Source organism: Leiobunum rupestre, chromosome 10, assembly GCF_980474605.1.
Source record: "Leiobunum rupestre chromosome 10, qqLeiRupe1.1.hap1, whole genome shotgun sequence".
Taxonomy (NCBI): Eukaryota; Metazoa; Arthropoda; class Arachnida; order Opiliones; family Sclerosomatidae; genus Leiobunum; species Leiobunum rupestre.
Window position 1 is genome coordinate 34324599 of NC_143393.1, and position 18512 is coordinate 34343110.

The window sequence follows — 18512 nt, forward strand, 5'->3', positions numbered from 1 at the left end:
ACAGACACAGAGACACGGTGATTGTATAACCCCAGGGGAGAGGTAAAAAAAAACTATATTAGAATAAACGCATTACTTAATTTAGCTTATTTTTTCAGTTTTCTTTAACTTTATTGAAAAGCAGACGAAAATCCAGCAGTTCATGAGCTTCTCGCATTTGCCACTACGTGGCTCTATGTAAACTGAAAAGACTAATTACAAAGTACTTTGCTTTTATAATTTTTAACAGTCTATCATGTCGTTAAAATAATCAAAGAATATAATCCATATTTTGATAGATTTTAATCAATATATTAAAAAATACATAATAAAAAAAGACCTGATTTTACTGGAAGATTGCTCCATAATACACTGAGAAATCAGATGACACTTAAATATTATTAATAAAAGATTCGAAATAAAAGTGAAAAACTTTGAGTCGATGCTATAGATTGAAATATCTCCGGATTTTCTTATATTACCCTCGAAACCTTTCGCTAAAACACCCAATTTCATTGAGTGAATATATTGATCCCATCCACCGTCATGTCCGTTAAAATATCTCTTCAAACGATGAACAGTCTTAATTTAAAATCACTAGAGCTTTCCAAAATTATTTCCGCGGTCGGTGGGATGAGAGTGATAACGCGGGAACTCTAGATGGCCATGTCTAAAACTCGTGGTGAGGATCTTTGGCGAAATCGACGCAGCTTTTGCAATTGCAGAAAGAGCTGCCGGTGCCGCAGTAATATCCGCTGGAGCAACAGTGGGCGTTCTTGTCGTCCGGGTTGCAAATGGGCCTTTTCCCGTTCAGTTTGGGCGTGTCGGGGCCGCAGCGCCCTCTTTTACCGTCCGGGGCGTTCAGGAAATACCACTGAACGGGAACGGACGGTTTGGTCGGGTTCTCCAAGATCTTCTCCGGGTTCTCGGCGAAATTGACGCACGTTGGGCAGTCGCAGTAGTCGTCGCCGGTGCCGCAGTAGCCGAATGACCCGCAGCAGCTGTAGCCGGGGTCATCGGGGTCGCACACCGGATAGAAGCCCTTGTAGAGCGGCGCCGAGCGGCCGCACAGCCCAGCCTTGTCGTCTCCGTCCTCCGAGGTCCACCATCTCTTGTCCGTGATGGGGGAGCATTTGAAGTTGATGGCGCTCTTGTCGGTGTTGGAACATAGGTTGGCCCCGTACACGGTTTCTAACATGGACAAGTCGCTGTCGTCTTGATCAATCGCCCATATCATTAACCCTCCCAAGTTCTTCTTAGACGCGTAATCGGCTTTGACCTTCAACGACCTTTGATTTTCGTACCCCAAATAAGTCTTCTCCGCTTCGTTCCAAGCGTAGGGCGCTTCCACTTTTTCGTTGTAGATCTTTTGGAAGGCTCCGTTCGGGATGTACTTTTCCAGAATCTCCTTCCAGCCCGCGTACCCGCCTTCGAACACTCCGCCGACGCGAACCGCGTTTCGCCACATCCCATCCTTGGGGTCGACCGGGGCGCCGACGTTCTTCCAGTAGCGTCCGTAGAAGGGGACACCCATGTTGATTTGGTGAGGGCTTTTGCTTCGGCAGGCGTAGTACTTCATAGTCCAATCGACGTTGGTCTTCCCCGAATATCGCTTTGGCATGCCGAAGTACAGAGGAGCGGGTGGACCCGTGAAGGCGCCCCAGTCGCTGGCCCACGCGCCGAAAAAGTCGTACGTCATGACGTTGACCCAGTCGGCGTATTTGAGCAAACCGGGCAAGTCGAACCCGGGGTCTAGCGTCCATTGTCCAGCCGCGCCGGCGAAGGACAGCAGAAAGAGATTCTTCCTGCCTTTGTCCTTGGCGTGCTGATCTAAGGCCTCCCTCAGCTCTTTCATCAGTTGGACGTAATTCTGTTTATCGTCAGGGATGCCTTCATGGGCGCCGCCCGTGACGGGATACTCCCAGTCGAGGTCCACGCCGTCAAAGTCCCACTCGTCAATGTTCTGGATGATGGAGGCGATGAAAGTCAGCCGTTTCTGCGGGGAGGCTGCGACGCTACTGAAATACTGGGAGTTCTCCCAGCCACCAACCGCGAACTGCACCTTCAAGTGCGAAAATGGCTTGGCCACTTTCATCAGTTGACGCAACCGGGCCTGCGACGTCGCCGTCACTTCGTCGGAATTGAGACTGTTGTTGGGGTCCGGGTTCCCGACGGCGATGGTGCCGTCGGCTTTCATTTCAAAGAAGGCGTAAACGACGTGGGTGAGTCGCTGTCCTTGTTTCTGGCTGAATTTCCCCTTTCCCCAGGAGGGATAGTAGCCGATCATTCGCTTGTTGCATTTGGCGGCTGGCACCATATTTCCGCCGTCTCCTTCGGGCCCGTCGTCCTCGTCTTCCTGTTCGTCGTCCGACGGAAAGTCGTCTCCCAAATCGTCCAAGAACACGGAACTTAATCCCAGTAAAGCCGCTAAGCTGTTCCCTTCCTCCTCTGTGCAACCTCGAGTATTTTGGGGGATGGATCGTTTACCCCGGTTCTTATTTTTTTTCTTTCTTTTTCCGCTCAGGTTGGCTTCCCATTCACCTGCTTCCGCTTTATTTAAATCTTTCGAGACGGAGCATTCAGCCGGATTGATTAGCTTGGCACCTCTTCCGACCAAGACGTATTTGGAGCCTTCGACCCACGGATCCAGGAATCCTGGACTGCCTCTCATTTTACCTTCAATATCTCTCTGGGAGACTGGTTTTGCTATTTGAAATTTCCTTTGTTTGATTAGATTCGTCTGACCCTTCAAAACTTGATCGTTGCTGGCCAAGAATCCAACCACCATGGTTTTACCTCTATTGGGAGCGTCGGGCTTCCTGTAACATACCATTTTCCAAAAGCAGTCTGGTATCTCTAAGCCTCCGAGCGTGTTCCCTCTATTTCCGGGGCAGATTCCGGTTAGGACGAGTCCGTCGATGCGGTTGGTGAAACATTTAACCTGGCCTTCCAATAGTTTCCACAAAACGGAATTGGTGTAGCCGTCTTGAGGAGCCATGTTGATATATAAATTCACAGATTTGCTCGCCTTCCCGCTGAACAACATGACGTTAGCCGGCGTCAAATGTCCTTTGTGAATGGGCTTAAAGCCTTTCCCGGGCTGCGTGGGGAAATCGGAATGTTTCGGTTGGTCTTTCCCGAGGCACTGATACTCGTAAAAAGGCCCTTTCCGTTCCTTTTTCCTCTGGCCGTTGAGACTGTCCTGGAAAGCCAAGGACCATATCGGCAAGCGACGTTTTTTGTTCACTTTGATTGCGTAGGCTGTAATTCGGGTTCGTCTCCCGGCGACGGTTCTCGAGTTGGGAACCTTGATCGGAAACAGAGGGTAGGGACTCCGGTCGCAGGTTTCTTTTGTGCATTGTGGATTCGGGACGAATTTGGGCGGTTTTCCACTGGCGGCGGCTGAGCACTTCAACGTGATGGGCTCTTCCTCGAAGCCTACATCGCATTCGAAACCGCACGATTTACCGGGCTTAACGTGCTCGCAATCCAAAGAGTCCAAGAGATTTTTAATGTTTTCCATATCGCAGGTTCTGTCTTTCTTTTTGTTTCTATTGTTGCAACTTGAGTTCGACCCGGGATTCTTTCTCTTGTTATTTTGCGGTGCTCGGCGACATCGGTCCGGCTGATTCTTGTCTCGGTTGTCGTTGTTCCTGTTGTCGTTTTTCTTGCCGTTTGTGTCTCGGTTTTTATTCACGTTGTCGCCGACTCGGTCCTTGCTCTTTTTACCCACGTCTTTCTGGATGTTCTTAGAGCCTTTTCCGATGACGTTCTTGATGATTTTGGCGCCAACTTTCAAAGCTTGTCCGGGGCCCGGGATGAAATCCACGGCGGTGGAGGCCAGCCCCAAAGCGGCGTTGCCAGCCCCCTTCCAGTCTCCTTTGACGACGGACTTCCCCAACTTGATCACGTTTCCAACCGTTTCTTTGGCGGTTTTGACAATCGGTATATCCAGGAAAGCCTTTTTCGCGCCCTTGAAATCTCCAGTGACGACTTTGCCGATGGTTTTGCCGACATTTTTCACCGTGTCCACGACCTTTTTTCCAATGTCTTTCACGGTATCCACAATCGCTTTCCCTATTTTCTTGAAGGCGTTCGCGATCTTCTTGAAAATGTTTCTCCTGATTCTGAGACTTCTTCGTTCTCTGGATGCGTTGGGTTCGAAATCGAGAACGTCATCGTTGGGGACTAAGGTACTTTGACTCTGCAGGTCGCTGTTCTCAAAGCACGTGAAGAGGTCTTGCGGTTGGAAAGTGTCCAGGTTATTCAGGGCGTCCAGGTTCAGCGTCTTGTTGCTAAATTTAACCGTGTATATTTCTCCGTTCCCTTTGGGCGCGATCGTGACGTTGACTTCGAAACTGTAAAATCGGCAGACGACGCGGTTCTCCATGTACTCCATCGAGATTTCGTCGCACCATTGGCCGAATCTTTTGGTACAACTGTCAACGCAGTTCGTAATTTGGCGGGAGCAGTCGCTTGAGGCGCATTGCAGGGTCTCTTCCGATTTGAAATTTTTCGAGTCAATGTAGAACCCCGGCGTTCTCTTGTAAGGGAAAAGCGGCGAGGTCAATTTCGGTCGCAACAGGAAGACGTGGAAATCTTGGTTCTTGTCTGGCCTATTGTCCTTTACCGACGCGGAACCCGAAGCGACGACGCAAGTTTTCTTGGAAGCCGAATAACTAACTTTGGAACACATTGGGCTATCGAGACATTGTTTTAAACAGGCGTTCCAATTGGCGGTGTTGGGAGACGTTTTAAACCAGTTGTTGTTGGTGTTCTGCGTGGCGACAAGCTCGTGGTTAGGAACCATAGAAAACTTGAGGAGGTGGTTCTTATCAAGGTCGTCGCGTCGGGGGTACTGCAAGTAATACCTTTTGACCGCGTCGGATGCATCAACGAGGTACTTGTTCAAAGAGAGATAGTCGCAGTCGGTTTGCTGGGCGTTGAAGTCGAGACCAACACACGTTCGGGAGTTAATACATTCTTTGAAGCACGATTTAAGTTTGGATTTGACGTTTCCTCTACTTAGGACGGTACTGTCGGGGCATATGGAGAGGTCCGAGCGATATTTCATGGCGATCTCCGGGTAGTAGCAAGTTAAACAACCGGTTGCCGAATCGCAACCTAACCCTCCCGACGTGGTGCATTTGGAGTTGTACATAATGTCAACACCATTTTCTTTCGATTTGGGACAGTTGGATTTGTCATCGGGTTTGGGTTTCACCTTCCCATCCGAGTTGATGTCGATCGCGTCTAGAGGGTCTTCGGTAAACCTCCATTCTACGTCCGTCGAGTCACGCGCTACTTCTACGTCGTAGCCGGCGACGGTTCCGTATTCTAAATCGAAATCGACGGCATCTTTGCGACTGTCGAACATTAAACATTGCCTCGAATTCAGATTGTACGAGACGTGGGTGCATTCCGGGGTATCTTGGCAGTTTTGCAAACAAAGTAGGAAGGAATCGGATGGTACGCTTTTCAGAGACTTGCCCGTGATTCGGGTGTGCCTGCTGTAGAGCCAGTTGTCGAGTACCCCCGTCGGTTGGTTGATCAGGATGGTCGTCCATCCGTCCTCGAGCTCGAATTTCCCCAGAGTGGTGTTGTAGAGGAAGCACCTCTTGGTCTCGTGGTCGAAACTGGAAGCCACGCAGTCCTCCCGGTCGTAGCAGCCCCCGAAACAGTCGGCGAAGTCGGAATCGGGGTACATGGCCAGCGGGTTGTTGTTGATGACGACGTTGGTCAGTTTGTCCACGGGCAAATTGGGACAGAGGTCGCACATGCGGATTCCATCTTGGTCGCCGTCGATGGAAATGACGAAATCTTTGGCCGGGTCCACGTCCGTGCATTTCAAATGCTCCGGGAGGATATCGAAGTCGTTGGCTTTCAAGAGTAAATAACGGACGTAGTTCTTGTAGTAGTCGATACCTCTTTCATTCAGATCTTTGTCGATTGCTAAGGAAATTAAAAAAGCTAACTCTTAAAAAGAGACCTCTAAACTTACTATTACCGTTAACCTCAATTCATTTTTATGGTGCTTTGCATAAAAGCTAATATTTGAACCTTGATACTCTTACCAAATAAAGACCCCGATGCGTAGCTTCCCCTTTACGACTCAGGGCAGGGGCGTAGGAACCAGGGGGGGGGGAAGGGGCAATGCCCCTTTTTAGAATTTTTCTGGGAGGGGCAACTAATGTTATTGCCCCCTCCAACTTTTTGGTTAGTTGAAATCTTCAAAAGGCTCAAATTCTCATTTTAAAAGCATAAAAAACTTATAAAACCTAAACTGTGTTTAAATTTCAGTCTTTTCCCCACCAATTTAAATAGTAGTAATATGTACACGTGCATTCGGAGAAGCTACACTCCATTAAAAATTCAAAACCATTCTCCAGACCCCTTTTGGTTTCTCTTTGCCCCCTCCAACTTCCAGAACGTTCCTACGCCCCTGACTCAGGGCCCAAAATATAGAATATGATGTTTGAGCCTCCGTGACGATGTTCCAAATGAAAGTCGTCCCTATTTAGGGGTATACGCGTAGTAACGTAGTTAAATGATGTTAGATGATTTCTAGGCCCATTAAAGGCTAGATGTTGTCTAGGCTCATAAGCAGGCTAGACGGATATGGCCCGTTGTCAGGTAACAGTTAGGTGCTATCTAGAGCCCATTACGAGGCCAAATGGGGAATAATTGCACCTTTAAGAAACCTTTTGTTTTTCCCGTGTATTAGATAGCGATGTATACGTCTTTAGTAGAGAGGAATTAAATTTCTAAAAAAATATTGTTTTTAAACCAAATTCATTGTTTTAAACAGTTTTTAAATCACACCATTAAAATTTATTTTCTAACATGAATATATTCTTGGGGGTGCTTATTATGGGGGGAAAGCCCTTAAGAATGACCATCATCTTGAAAAATATCGTTTTGTATCTGGTTTTGTTTGATTTACCGCCAAAAGGTAAAAGCGGCCTATATAGGCTATATACCTATTGAAACGAAAGTCTTACGACTACCTGTCAAACTGTATTGAGTTGATGCTTTTTCACTACTGATTCCTAAGTTATACGTAATGGTTTCAGATAAATGTGGGATTTTTAGATATTATCTAGCACGTTTCGACACTAACCAAAACTAAAGATTTGTGGATGGTTTTACTTCATGGATTTTGGGTCGGTTTTTCGTGCGGTGTGTTCTCGCAGTATCTTCCATTCGGTCGAAGTATTTCATTTTAGGGAAAGTGACATAATTTTCAAAAATGTGGCAGTGTAATCGTTTTTGAAACGAATGTTGCACGCGAAGTAAAAGTTGGAAGGGGAGGAGGGAGGGTTATAATTGGGGAGGGAATGAAGTTCAAAGGGAGAAACAGCGTCGCCTGGTGAGAGCTTCGAGAACTAAGGAAGTGCTGAAGAAGGCTAGCAGGCTGATTGATTTCTTTGCAAAACACGAAAGAACCAATCAGAAAGTGAGTGCACCGTCCATCCTAGCCTAGCCTTCTAAGTGGTCTATCTCGATAGCAACATTCAGTAAATTTTTGCATTGGAAACTATAGGAACTGGCACACTTTTGATAATTATGTCACTTATGATTTTAGTTATAGGTATTTTATTACCATTAACTAGAACTTATAACATCCTCGTACATCATCTTTTTTACCATCTTTTTCAAAGATAGAGATCAATCCATGGCCTATAAAAATTAATCATTATCACCATAAGTGTATAATATTGTTACATAAGTATGACACATCCTATTCTTCACATGCAAAAGTTTTACTGAGAGCTCTTCCCAAGACAGACTGCATTACGGGCTTTGTTTTGCATCCGCTTGCTAACGCTTCACAAGTAGCCTTTGACAACGCCTCGCTAGGGGGAGATTTTCTTCTTGTGATGACTTCACTTTGTTACTAGCTCTCAGTAAAATATTCTCCAAAGTGACCAACTTATGGAACAATATTATAGACTTATGTTATCCCTTATTAATTATAATTATCATCTTTTATCTCGGATTTCGTTCATTATGTGAAAACTGAGATGAGCTGTTCGGATGGCCTTATGTTACCATTTAAGTCCTATATCGTGACAAATAATTATAAATAATCAAACCAAGTTTTACCTAATCTTACGTATGGGACATGGTTAAAACGATATTTTTGTCAAATAATTTGAAAGTGACCTAGGGGTCATTCCATGACAAAACGACCTAGTTTTTTTTAATTTTAACACCCGACCCCTTTCGATTTCGCCAAAATTTTGTATACAAGGTTTTTTGGGCCTAGGAAAACGATTTTGACAGTTTCATAACGATCGGTTCAGCCGTTTACGAGATACAGCATACGCGTTTTTTCAAAAGTTCGCCTTGACCCCCTAAATGTTTTCTAGTATATCTTATGACATAATTATCGCAAAATCACATGTAATACCTCATTTTAAAGACAATGCGCACCCTAATATGAATATTTAATCAGAGTTGTCATTTGACGTAAATGTCATTAAAATCTGGGCCTTTAAATAATTTGACCTTTGACCTTGCCCAGACACCTCAGTCGTAGGTCAACGATTTTAGCATTTTTAAAATTCCCACTATCGAATACATAATAATCACTCAAAATCTCAAAGTAATATTTGTAGTTTTCGAGATATTAATTACACACCAATTAATTTTTTATTTACACAAAACAGCTTAAACTTCTTTATACATGGAAAAGGCTTTGGTAATTTTATTTTTATCGTGTTCTTTGATTTGATAGCCTTTCGAATTTGGTAAACCTACAAGAATTTCAATTGCACATAGAACATTTTCACTTGACACCCAACTGCTATCGATCCTTCTGGGCCATGTGTATTTGTCCGAAATACCAGGGGGACGCAAAAAGTTTACAAAGAAGTCTCCAAACTCTTCTGATACTTCCTCAATTAATCCAACGTAAAGTTGGCCTTTGTAGACGCTGGCTACCAAATTTCCCACTTTAAAGTTTTCAGCCTCTTGATTTCGAGTATCTGACAATTCTAAAGTCGAAACCTTAACTGTGGTTAGCGAATCGTCATTAGATAACGGAGAAACCATGATTTCATTTAACGATTTCGGAACGAATTTATGAAACCCTCGAGTTCCTTTTACTGTTATGGCTTTAGAAAACCTTTCTTTTAAAAGTTCCTTTTGTCGCTCAATTTCTTCGTTTTTAACATAGATGAACTTGATATTTTCGAAGTTTGATAGGCAGAAATTAAACATATCTGTTGGAGTCAAAATCTGTCCAGTCACTGGTCGCTGAAGACTGACTCTTGCTGTTTTACGCTTCACTGTTCCGCCAATTCCGTCACAAGGTCCCTTGCCATGAGATGTGGCAAAAAAATGCCATTCAGCGTCCAAACCAAAATCTTGTTTGTGGCAACAGAGATTAGAAAAGTTGTATTTGTTTTTATACTGTCCAGCACATCCATCCGTAAAATAAATTAGCTTTCTAACATTAGGAACATGTGTTTTTATATTTGGAATTAGATAAGTTAAAAACTGTGAACAGTATTGGTTGTATGTGTTCTGGTATCACTGATAATACAAAAATTTAAGTGGTTAAGTTCTCCGTTTTCGACTACCCTGAAGTAGATTACGAAGGGATGCACTGTCGCTTGAGAATTGTCCCAATGGAACCCTTGTGCTTCGTCTTGAATTACGAAGGAATAGTTATCCGCAAAATCACCGAGAACAATTACGTCACCAGGTTTTAGAGTTTTTTTGAGGTTTTTAAGATAATTAGATTGCGACTTAGATGTGTAATGATGACGCGTTAGTTCAAGTAGTTTAATGGCCAAAGAGTCGAAAACGTTTTCAACACTCTCGCTCAAGGTCATGAGCTTTGTGCTGTCAGTTGTCACCCATTGCATGAACTTTATATTTTCAAAATCTTCTAAAAGGTTCGTTAAATATTCATTTTCAAGTAGACCATTTTTCCCAGGACAGTCCTTGCACACCCTCATCATACAATTCCTGTTTTGAGTGTCACACACGGTGAGCGCCATGAAATCGATATCACATTTTAAAGGACAAGGAGACGGTAGAGCTGATATCATTAGCTTGACATTTTGGTGATAGGTGCAGACACACACTGAATGTGTACCTGACGAACCTGCTAATACACACCAAGGTGGTCGTAGATAACAAAATGACGAAAATCCTAACGTCAAATCATGCTCTTCCTTGAATTTGTTATAGAGCTCTCTCAGGTTCAGCAGTACAAGCCTCTTTTGATGATGTTCTTTTTGACCTGTCTCGTGGTTTCTAACTGACACAAACTCCTTTTGTCCAGGTGTCATACGACTGTTATCGTCATTTTCGTAAAATTCAACGACCTTTGATTTAACGTCTTCGGTCAATATTAATCCCTTCGATTGTTTCTCTGGTAGCGAAAGAATTCCTTGACTAGATTTAAGATTCCTGCTTCGTTTGACCATGTATTCTGGTGCTCCAAATTCCTCCATTGTGCGTTGTATTCCAAATGGTGACAAGGTCAGGATCTGAAGCTTTTCGCCGTATGATGTCTTGGAGTTATTGAATTTCTCTCTCAGTTCGTTCAAAATATTCTCATATAATCGATGTTCTTCGAGCTTTCTAAAAACATCGTCCGTAACCATATTATCGTCTGTTTCATCAAGAGAAATTTCCATTGACTCTTCTAATTTGCGTTTCAATGAATTGTTCACAGCGTTTAACTTAGTCCTGCTTAGAATTGTTTTTTGGCGAGATGACAAACCTTCTGTACAAAAGTTAAAAAATATATGTATTTATATATGTATACATATATAAATTCTTTCAAATTGAATATATTTCTTACTTCTTTTAACAGGAGATTCTCCCAAGTTTATTAGAGTTTCGTTAACTGCCACTAAAGCTATAGCTTTGTCGTCTTGCGTCGCATCTCCCGATGAACAAGGTTGACTAAATGAAAAAGAATCGCTTTCTTGTGATTCTTGTGCAGTGTGAACTTCTGAAACGTCCAACTGTATTTGGAGTTCATCCTTTACTTTTTTTCCAGCAGACATAAAACACTGGATGCACAACTTATTTCCAGCGATAACTTCAATTCCTCGTAACTTTAATTTTTTGAACAAATCCAATGAAATAGTTTTTAGTCCACTCTTTCTTTCAGCGTCGTGAGTCCCAAAAGGATTCATACACTTCTTTTGACTCGTTGAATACCTTTTCATAAAAAGTTCTTCATGGTGACGACATATGTTTCTTATTTTGGACATAGGTATAGCTGTTCGGCTGCTAAGAACTAATTTGTCATCCTCGGACAGATGGTTGTTGATACCAACTGTTTTCGAAAGTGTTTGCAAATGACATTTACTACTGTCTCTCCAAAACGAACAATTTCGATCCATTTCAGGGCTTTGTTCGAGAATATACAGTTAAATAAATTCTATTTCGCTACTCAATTATCGCTGTTAATATATTTAACTACTCAATTATAACTATTATATATTAAAAAGATATTAAAACATTTTTACGTTATTAAAAACGTAATCGATATGACTAAGAGCAATATTGGGTTTTCTTGAGATATCTAGCACATTTCCATTTTAGGGTGCAGTAAGATACGCTACAATAATATTGAACGCCAGACTATACTAAGGACAAGCAATTTAGTGATGTCTTCTGTCTACAGATAACATGCAAAACTAAAAATAATATGTAAATAACTCAACTTAATTTAAGAATTAGTGTATTTGATATTCTAAACTCAAAATTACCAAAATAATAATATTTTTAATTTATTTAGTAGGTCAACTAGTTTCGTGTATAAAATAGCATTTTCATTAATTTGAGGGGTAAATTTCAAAAATTAATATCTCGAAAACTACAAATATTACTTTGAGATTTTGAGTGATTATTATGTATTCGATAGTGGGAATTTTAAAAATGCTAAAATCGTTGACCTACGAATGAGGTGTCTGGGCAAGGTCAAAGGTCAAATTATTTAAAGGCCCAGATTTTAATGACATTTACGTCAAATGACAACTCTGATTAAATATTCATATTAGGGTGCGCATTGTCTTTAAAATGAGGTATTACATGTGATTTTGCGATAATTATGTCTTAAGATATAGTAGAAAACATTTAGGGGGTCAAGGCGTACTTTTGAAAAAACGCGTATGCTGTATCTCGTAAACGGCTGAACCGATCGTTTTGAAACTGTCAAAATCGTTTTCCTAGGCCCAAAAAACCCTGTATACAAAATTTGGGCAAAATCGAAAGGGGTCGGGTGTTCTGTGGCAGGCGTTTTGTCATGGAATGACCCCTAGGCAGCTTCAAAAGTAATATTAATTTCTATGAAAAAGGCGTCGTTTATACCTCCAGGGATTTTCAGGCAGCACTGATATTGAACTCCGGCTCGACCGTCGCACTCTTCGATGTCCGTTGACACCGCGATGCCGGTACAGCCTCCGGTGAATGAGAGCTTCGATTTGCAAGTAGTCCACCAGCAAGATTCTCCTATATCTCCGTCGCCTTGGTCTGCTGCGGGATTGCAACATCTGTACTTCTCGCCCGGATGGGTCCCGTTGCCGCAACTGTCGCTGTCGATGGCTACCATCGGCTCGGGACAGCCACGTACCGCCCAATCCGCGGGTTGGCATCCTGACCACCAACAACTGGCCATTTCGATTCCCGACGGAATAGTAGGCGGTTTGGTTGGGTTGACTGGTTCGGATTTCGCACAGCATTGGTACTTCGTGGAATGTTCGGGCTCCGAACATTCCTCCTGGTCATTTGGCGTCGTGTCGTTTGGACATCCTCGGACCCCCCAGGTCGACGGTTGACATCCGGACCACCAGCATGTTTCGATATCCGAGGATGTAGTAGTCGGTTTCACTGGTTCCGATTTCGGACAGCATTGGTACTTCGTGGAATCTTTCGGATCTGGACATTCCTCATCGTCTCTTTGCGTCGTGTCATTAGGACATCCTCTGACCGCCCAGGTCGATGGCTGACACCCGGACCACCAGCAGGCTTCATCTTGGGCCTTAATCAATACAGTGGACAGATTGAAGGAGGCCAACCCAAACAAGATAGTTAATACGAAATAGTTCATCTCACTAATTTGTCCCGCTCATTTGTAAGCAATCAGAAATATTTGATAGAGTACTTTGAGGGGACTATAGTTCTAAAGCGGCTGATCACCCGTGAGGTTCGGAGTGCTTTTGATGGCGACAATAAATTTAAGTTCGCTTTTTTACGTTTTGAAACTTAGGTAACGTTGCGAAATCGGCGGAACTGAAAACCAGAATTTCCCGATTGAAGGCTGGGCAGGATGGTTGTGATCTGACGATTACAGTCGCACGTATTTCTTTTAACGAATAAATTATACAACACCAGAAGTATATCGTAGAGTAGAATTATTACTTGAGAATTTGACGAATCATTCCTTGATCGGAAAAACGTCCGATTCAGCGCTTTCCAAATTATGGTTCCTCAGCTGTAAAATACTTCGAAACGGTCGAAACAACAATGAATCTTGTGGACTTTTTTAAAGGGCCACGTGATGCGTGTATCATATCTTAAAGATAAAAACAGCGAAATTTTAATAATTTTGAAGACTTTAAATTACTTTGTTTTTTAGAGTAGGCGAAAAGAATTAAATTGTTTTTTAATGGTCACACCCTAACTCTTTACATCCTGGCTGGAATCCGGTTTTTAAGCAGAGGTCAAAAATAATTCAATGGCAAGGATGAAAATGTTTTCATACGAAAATAAAAGTGGTTTATTCCGTCCCCCATTTTATCTCGAGGCTGTGAACATTTTTTATGAAGATGTACCTGTAGCTTTAATTTCTATAACATTTTTTTAATACTTTCCGTTTGACGTCATAATCCGCTACCGGGTAGTACCACGGGCCCATATGTTATTTTGTTTTAACCCTTCTAAACTTACGGAAGACGTTATAGAAAGGAAAAGTTTGTTCACCGTCTTCAAGGTCGTATTTCTCAGTAACCCGCGCGGTGATTACTCAAATTTATGAAAACGTTTCTACTTTACAGTGACGATACTTTTGTGTTTGCGTTTTTCGCGTCTATAAATATAATTAAAAATGGTAAAAAATTGCGTTTTTTTTGCACTATAAAACCGATTTCGTCAATAAACAAAATTCACATTTTATAAGTATGTAATATTATAGGAATTATTTTATAGTAATCTTGGAATTAGTAGTTTTTCATTTTCAGCGAACTTCAAGACCATATGTTTGACGTTGAGTTGGGGATGGGACATCATCGCAATAGGCGCTTAAATAAATCATCTTCCCAGAAATTGCCAAGAAGTAATATTTCCGACAGCCAGGACTCATAAGTTATTATTTATATAGTGCTTGTTGAAATATTAGAAAGCTGGAAACTTTCTCGAACGTAACATCGGATTTTGCTAAGCCTTAACATGCCAAAAAAGTTACCTGGTTAAAAGGAAACACTTGTTGCATACCGTACTGCAAAAGTAATATGTTTAGTTCTAAAGGAATGAGTTTTCATCTTTTTCCAAAAGATAATTTTATACGAAATGAATTAACTCTGCCTCCATGAGAAACTTTAAAATTGCCCGGTATTACAAAAATATTACATATAATTTTAATTTATATTATCTTCTTATACTTAGTTTTAGTAACATTATATATTGTACTTTAAAATATATTATCGAAAATTAACATTAGTATGTTCCTTATACACGTGAGCCGACGCGTTTCTTATCTGACGCAAAATTCCCATAAAGGCAAAAACGCGTCTCCAATGGACTTAAATATGACTTTTTGGCTAGCCATTCTAACCGTTTAACCGACCGACCGGAAATAGCTCCTTCCCAGATGAATTTGGAGAGGGGAGTAGAAACCGAGTATCTTTTATTGAAGCGTCCATTGCCAGAGACAAAAACCTGGAAATGGAAGGAAAAGCAATTAGACATAAGCTTTCTAAGTTTATTTTATTTCAAGGTCAGTAATTTTTAAACGTGTATAAAAGTGGCTTACCTGTAATTTACGGTAATGTAGATTCTTGTGAACGTAATGATTTTTATAGTTGTTTAAATAACTTATACAATCTTTTTTACAACTCTACAATGTCGAAAACCGATCGAAAAACATAAACAAGCTAGACGACGTTGCATACGATACCACCTTGGAGGAGAGAAGTATTCTGGAGTGGAAAAGTCGGGCGCCACCTGCGGCTTTGTAAAATTCAAATCATGCTCTTTTTGGTCGGACGTCATCAAGCCAGAATGATGGCAGATAAAGCTGACGTCCGACCCAAAACCGGTTTAACCGGGGTAGTCTGGGTAATTCTAACAGCAATAGGTGGGAAAGGACGTTCTTATTACCGCTATGGAATTTTCCACTCCAGAATACTTCCCGTCTCCAAGATATCAAGTGATTATATTTAGTTCCATTTCTACTAGATGGCGCGGGTATGTGCGATTCCACTCTAATGGCGGCCTTCTAGTTGGTTCATTTCCCCCCAATCCGATCGTGGTTCTAGCATGGGCAAACTACTAGTGCAGTCGAAAATTTGATATGAATACCAAATAGTTTAGAAAATTTGGTTCAAACTAAGACCATTTACACCTGGACTGCAATGAAGGTAGGCGTTGTTGTTAGGCTATAGTGTCGCCGCTACCCCAACGCCACCATCGATATTTAGAGGCAACTCTCGTCCACAAGGGACGAAAGGAGCGCGAAGTGAACGCGTTTTTTCAGCCTGAATTAGCCTTTTCAGTTTACATAGAGCCACGTAGTGGCAAATGCGAGAAGCTCATGAACTGCTGGATTTTCGTCTGCTAAGCAGACGATTTTTCAATAACACGTCTGCTTAGCAGACGAAAATCCAGCAGTTTATGAGCTTCTTGCATTAGCCACTATGTGGCTCTATGTAAACTGAAAAGGCTAATTCAGGCTGAAAAAACGCGTTCACTTCGCGCTCCTTTCGTTCATAGCGTCGCACTCCTCTCTCGACATTTTACTCGGTCGCCCCGCGAGTCGTGACCAATTTTCGCCCGTTATTTACGGCGTCAAGGCTTAAGTGGAAACCACATGGCAAAGTTGATTGAAATTCCACATAAAACGTTTTGGGAACTTGTTGAAGGTATGTTTAATTATGAATTTTTTAAGGAAATGGTTTAATAATTTTTATCATGATGTTAGATACTCGTCAACCCGCTAGAAATGAAGAGGAGCCCCGAGACCGACTAAAACAGCGGAAGAGAGCACGAACCGTTCGCCTCTTAAAGAAGGGGGATAAAAAAGGGGAGGGGGTTGCTGCATGTTTGTGGATTACTTTCGCGGATTTTCTCCACTTGGTGGTGTTTTGTAGCGGACACTCTGAATACGGAGTTATAACGTTGGCATTGTAGTCCAGGTGAGAATGGTCTTAGGTTCAAATTTGATAACATTTATAAATAGATTACTGAGATTTTTCAAATTCATTATTTGATATCCTAGAATATTTATAACAAAAATTCGATTCGTCATTGCGAATAGTAAACCTGAAATTTATCCAAATAATTTGGTAGAATCGAATAGTGACACATACCTTGTACAGCTTTTCTTTTACGAACCTAATTGGTACAGCCCAACTCGAAAAAGCTTGGCTTCTTTATATTATGCCCCCACGCCATTAAAGGGCAACGCAAGTGGCCGGGCACAGGGAGGCCGACCATCAGTTTTAGTGTAACGGCCACGCCAACGGGGTGATACGTGGGGACAGGGGTGGGGACACCCGTGGCGGAAGTATTCCGACCACCCGTTGGGGGATTGGTTGTCGTCCTCACACGGCCATCCACGAACTCTGCCTCCCAGACGCTTGGGATTACAGGAGTACGTCACTACTCCTGGCTGAACGTTTCGGTTAAAGAACATTCATATCCAAAAGCCGTCTGCTATTTCTTCATACATTTAGTTGACAGGTATTAAAGTAGATGGCGCTATCTTTTCTAAGCTCGAAGCCCATTATTCAAACAAATGAACAAATTTATCCAATTAAAAATATGTATCTCAGCCAAATTTATCAAATGCTTTTTTTTGTATATTTTATATTAAAAAAAATTAAATACACTTCAATGGTCCAATTAAAAAGTAAACATTTTATAGAAATGATTATAATAAATTATTTTAATACAGAGTTTACAAAATATATTTAGATATATACAATTATTCAGTGGGTAACTTATTTACAAAAACTCAAAGTACTTTAAGCATTAAGGGCTAATTAAACAGGAAGAGTTTTGCTGGCTGTCCTCGTAACAGCGGAAGTGAATATCTTGGTGAAAAACTTCATCCCAGTTTTACCTCCAGGGATATAGCTCATGATATACCTTTTAATAAATGTTACCAATTATTTCGTAAATTTGGGAAGTTTTATATTTTAAATTTACCAAGTAAGGGCAATTATTTGGGCTATGGCAAATATAGCTGTTAACAAAGAACTTTTCATCCAACAAGCGAAGTAAATAGTCCCAAACATCGTGCCAAAATAAAAGGTTGTGAATAATAACCTTTCAACTGATAGCAGATGTTTCAAATGATTAACTGGCCCCCACAACAATGCGAAACTAAATGATAAAATGTTAAAATATTACAAATTCAAAAGATACCAAATAACCATTACCCCAGTTAAAAAAAATTATAATTCTACAATTTTATATTAACTCTTATACAAATGTACATTTTGGGTTGATTAAGTTATAATATTTTTTAACTTGGTTATCGAAATATAGTAAATACCTGGAAATAATAAATAAACTCCCGAGTGAATACAACAGAGCGAATTTTCTTGATTTTATCAGAAGCATTGGGAAGTACAATGAAGCCTACATGTAAATTAACATTATATAAACTTGAGGCTGGTAATAATTGTAAAATACTCAGATTCATACCAAGCCAAAACAAAAGATACCCATAACAATGAAAAAGAGGAATCCGACTATCCTTTGCTTTTTGCTCTAATTAAAAACCATTTATGAATTGTGTGTTTATATTAAATACCAATACCAAGTGTGTAACCCACCAAGGATGGGAGAAGGGGGTCTTTTGCCGCGGAATTAACCCACCCATTACTTTCATTTGATGGTGACCCTTCATCACCCAGTAATGGTTGGGTTGCAAACCAGTCTTTAATCTTGGAGGTAGTTGAGCCTGATGTTGGTTTTGGTTTTTCATTTCTTGACAAATATTCGCTTAAATCTTTGCTTAAATTAATATTCATGATATCTTTTCAAATTATTCATGGGTATTAAAATTAATATTAAAATTAGTTCGTTCACGCAACCCTACTGAAACTAAACGTCATACACTCTTTTTAATCCCCTTTCACTGGGAATTTTGGGAAAGCACTATGACCAGACGCTAAAGCAGACGGTACCATATTATTATAATTTATTTTATAAATTCAAGTTGGTCAGAGAGTGTCAGTAAAGTCCTTAGACACCGTACAAGAAACTAGGGGACTACATATTAGCTGAAAACTATTCGTGAGTTCTGAACCGTTCAACCAGTCCCCATGCGCACTATT

At 41.3% G+C, this 18512-nt stretch overlaps 2 protein-coding genes across 2 annotated transcripts; both read right to left on the bottom strand.

Annotated features, from left to right (window-relative positions):
* Nucleotides 1-339: 339 nt before the first annotated feature.
* Nucleotides 340-13085, bottom strand: LOC149925492 (uncharacterized). The gene is made up of 2 exons (XM_090161764.1): nt 12322-13085; nt 340-5931 (listed from the first exon to the last, which is right to left on the bottom strand). The coding sequence occupies exons 1-2, from the start codon at nt 13058-13060 to the stop codon at nt 650-652; spliced, it is 6021 nt and encodes a 2006-aa protein (XP_090017890.1). The 5' UTR covers nt 13061-13085; the 3' UTR covers nt 340-649.
* A 3968-nt stretch (nt 13086-17053) lies between these two features.
* Nucleotides 17054-18307, bottom strand: LOC149925493 (uncharacterized). Its single transcript, XM_090160638.1, has 5 exons — nt 18009-18307; nt 17878-17943; nt 17726-17811; nt 17377-17553; nt 17054-17316 (listed from the first exon to the last, which is right to left on the bottom strand). The coding sequence occupies exons 1-5, from the start codon at nt 18204-18206 to the stop codon at nt 17211-17213; spliced, it is 633 nt and encodes a 210-aa protein (XP_090016764.1). The 5' UTR covers nt 18207-18307; the 3' UTR covers nt 17054-17210.
* Nucleotides 18308-18512: the final 205 nt, after the last annotated feature.

Excerpts from the sequence above, each read along its gene's own strand:
- LOC149925492 (XM_090161764.1), bottom strand. The coding sequence starts at position 13,060 with ATGAACTATTTCGTATTAACTATCTTGTTTGGGTTGGCCTCCTTCAAT. Across the intron at positions 5,932-12,321 it reads CTGCCTGAAAATCCCTGGAG|CAATCGACAAAGATCTGAAT; the intron begins GTATAAACGACG and ends TAATTTCCTTAG.
- LOC149925493 (XM_090160638.1), bottom strand. The coding sequence starts at position 18,206 with ATGAATATTAATTTAAGCAAAGATTTAAGCGAATATTTGTCAAGAAAT. Across the intron at positions 17,554-17,725 it reads AGTTTATTTATTATTTCCAG|TTTCGCATTGTTGTGGGGGC; the intron begins GTATTTACTATA and ends TTTATCATTTAG. Across the intron at positions 17,317-17,376 it reads CAAATAATTGCCCTTACTTG|GTATATCATGAGCTATATCC; the intron begins GTAAATTTAAAA and ends ATTTATTAAAAG.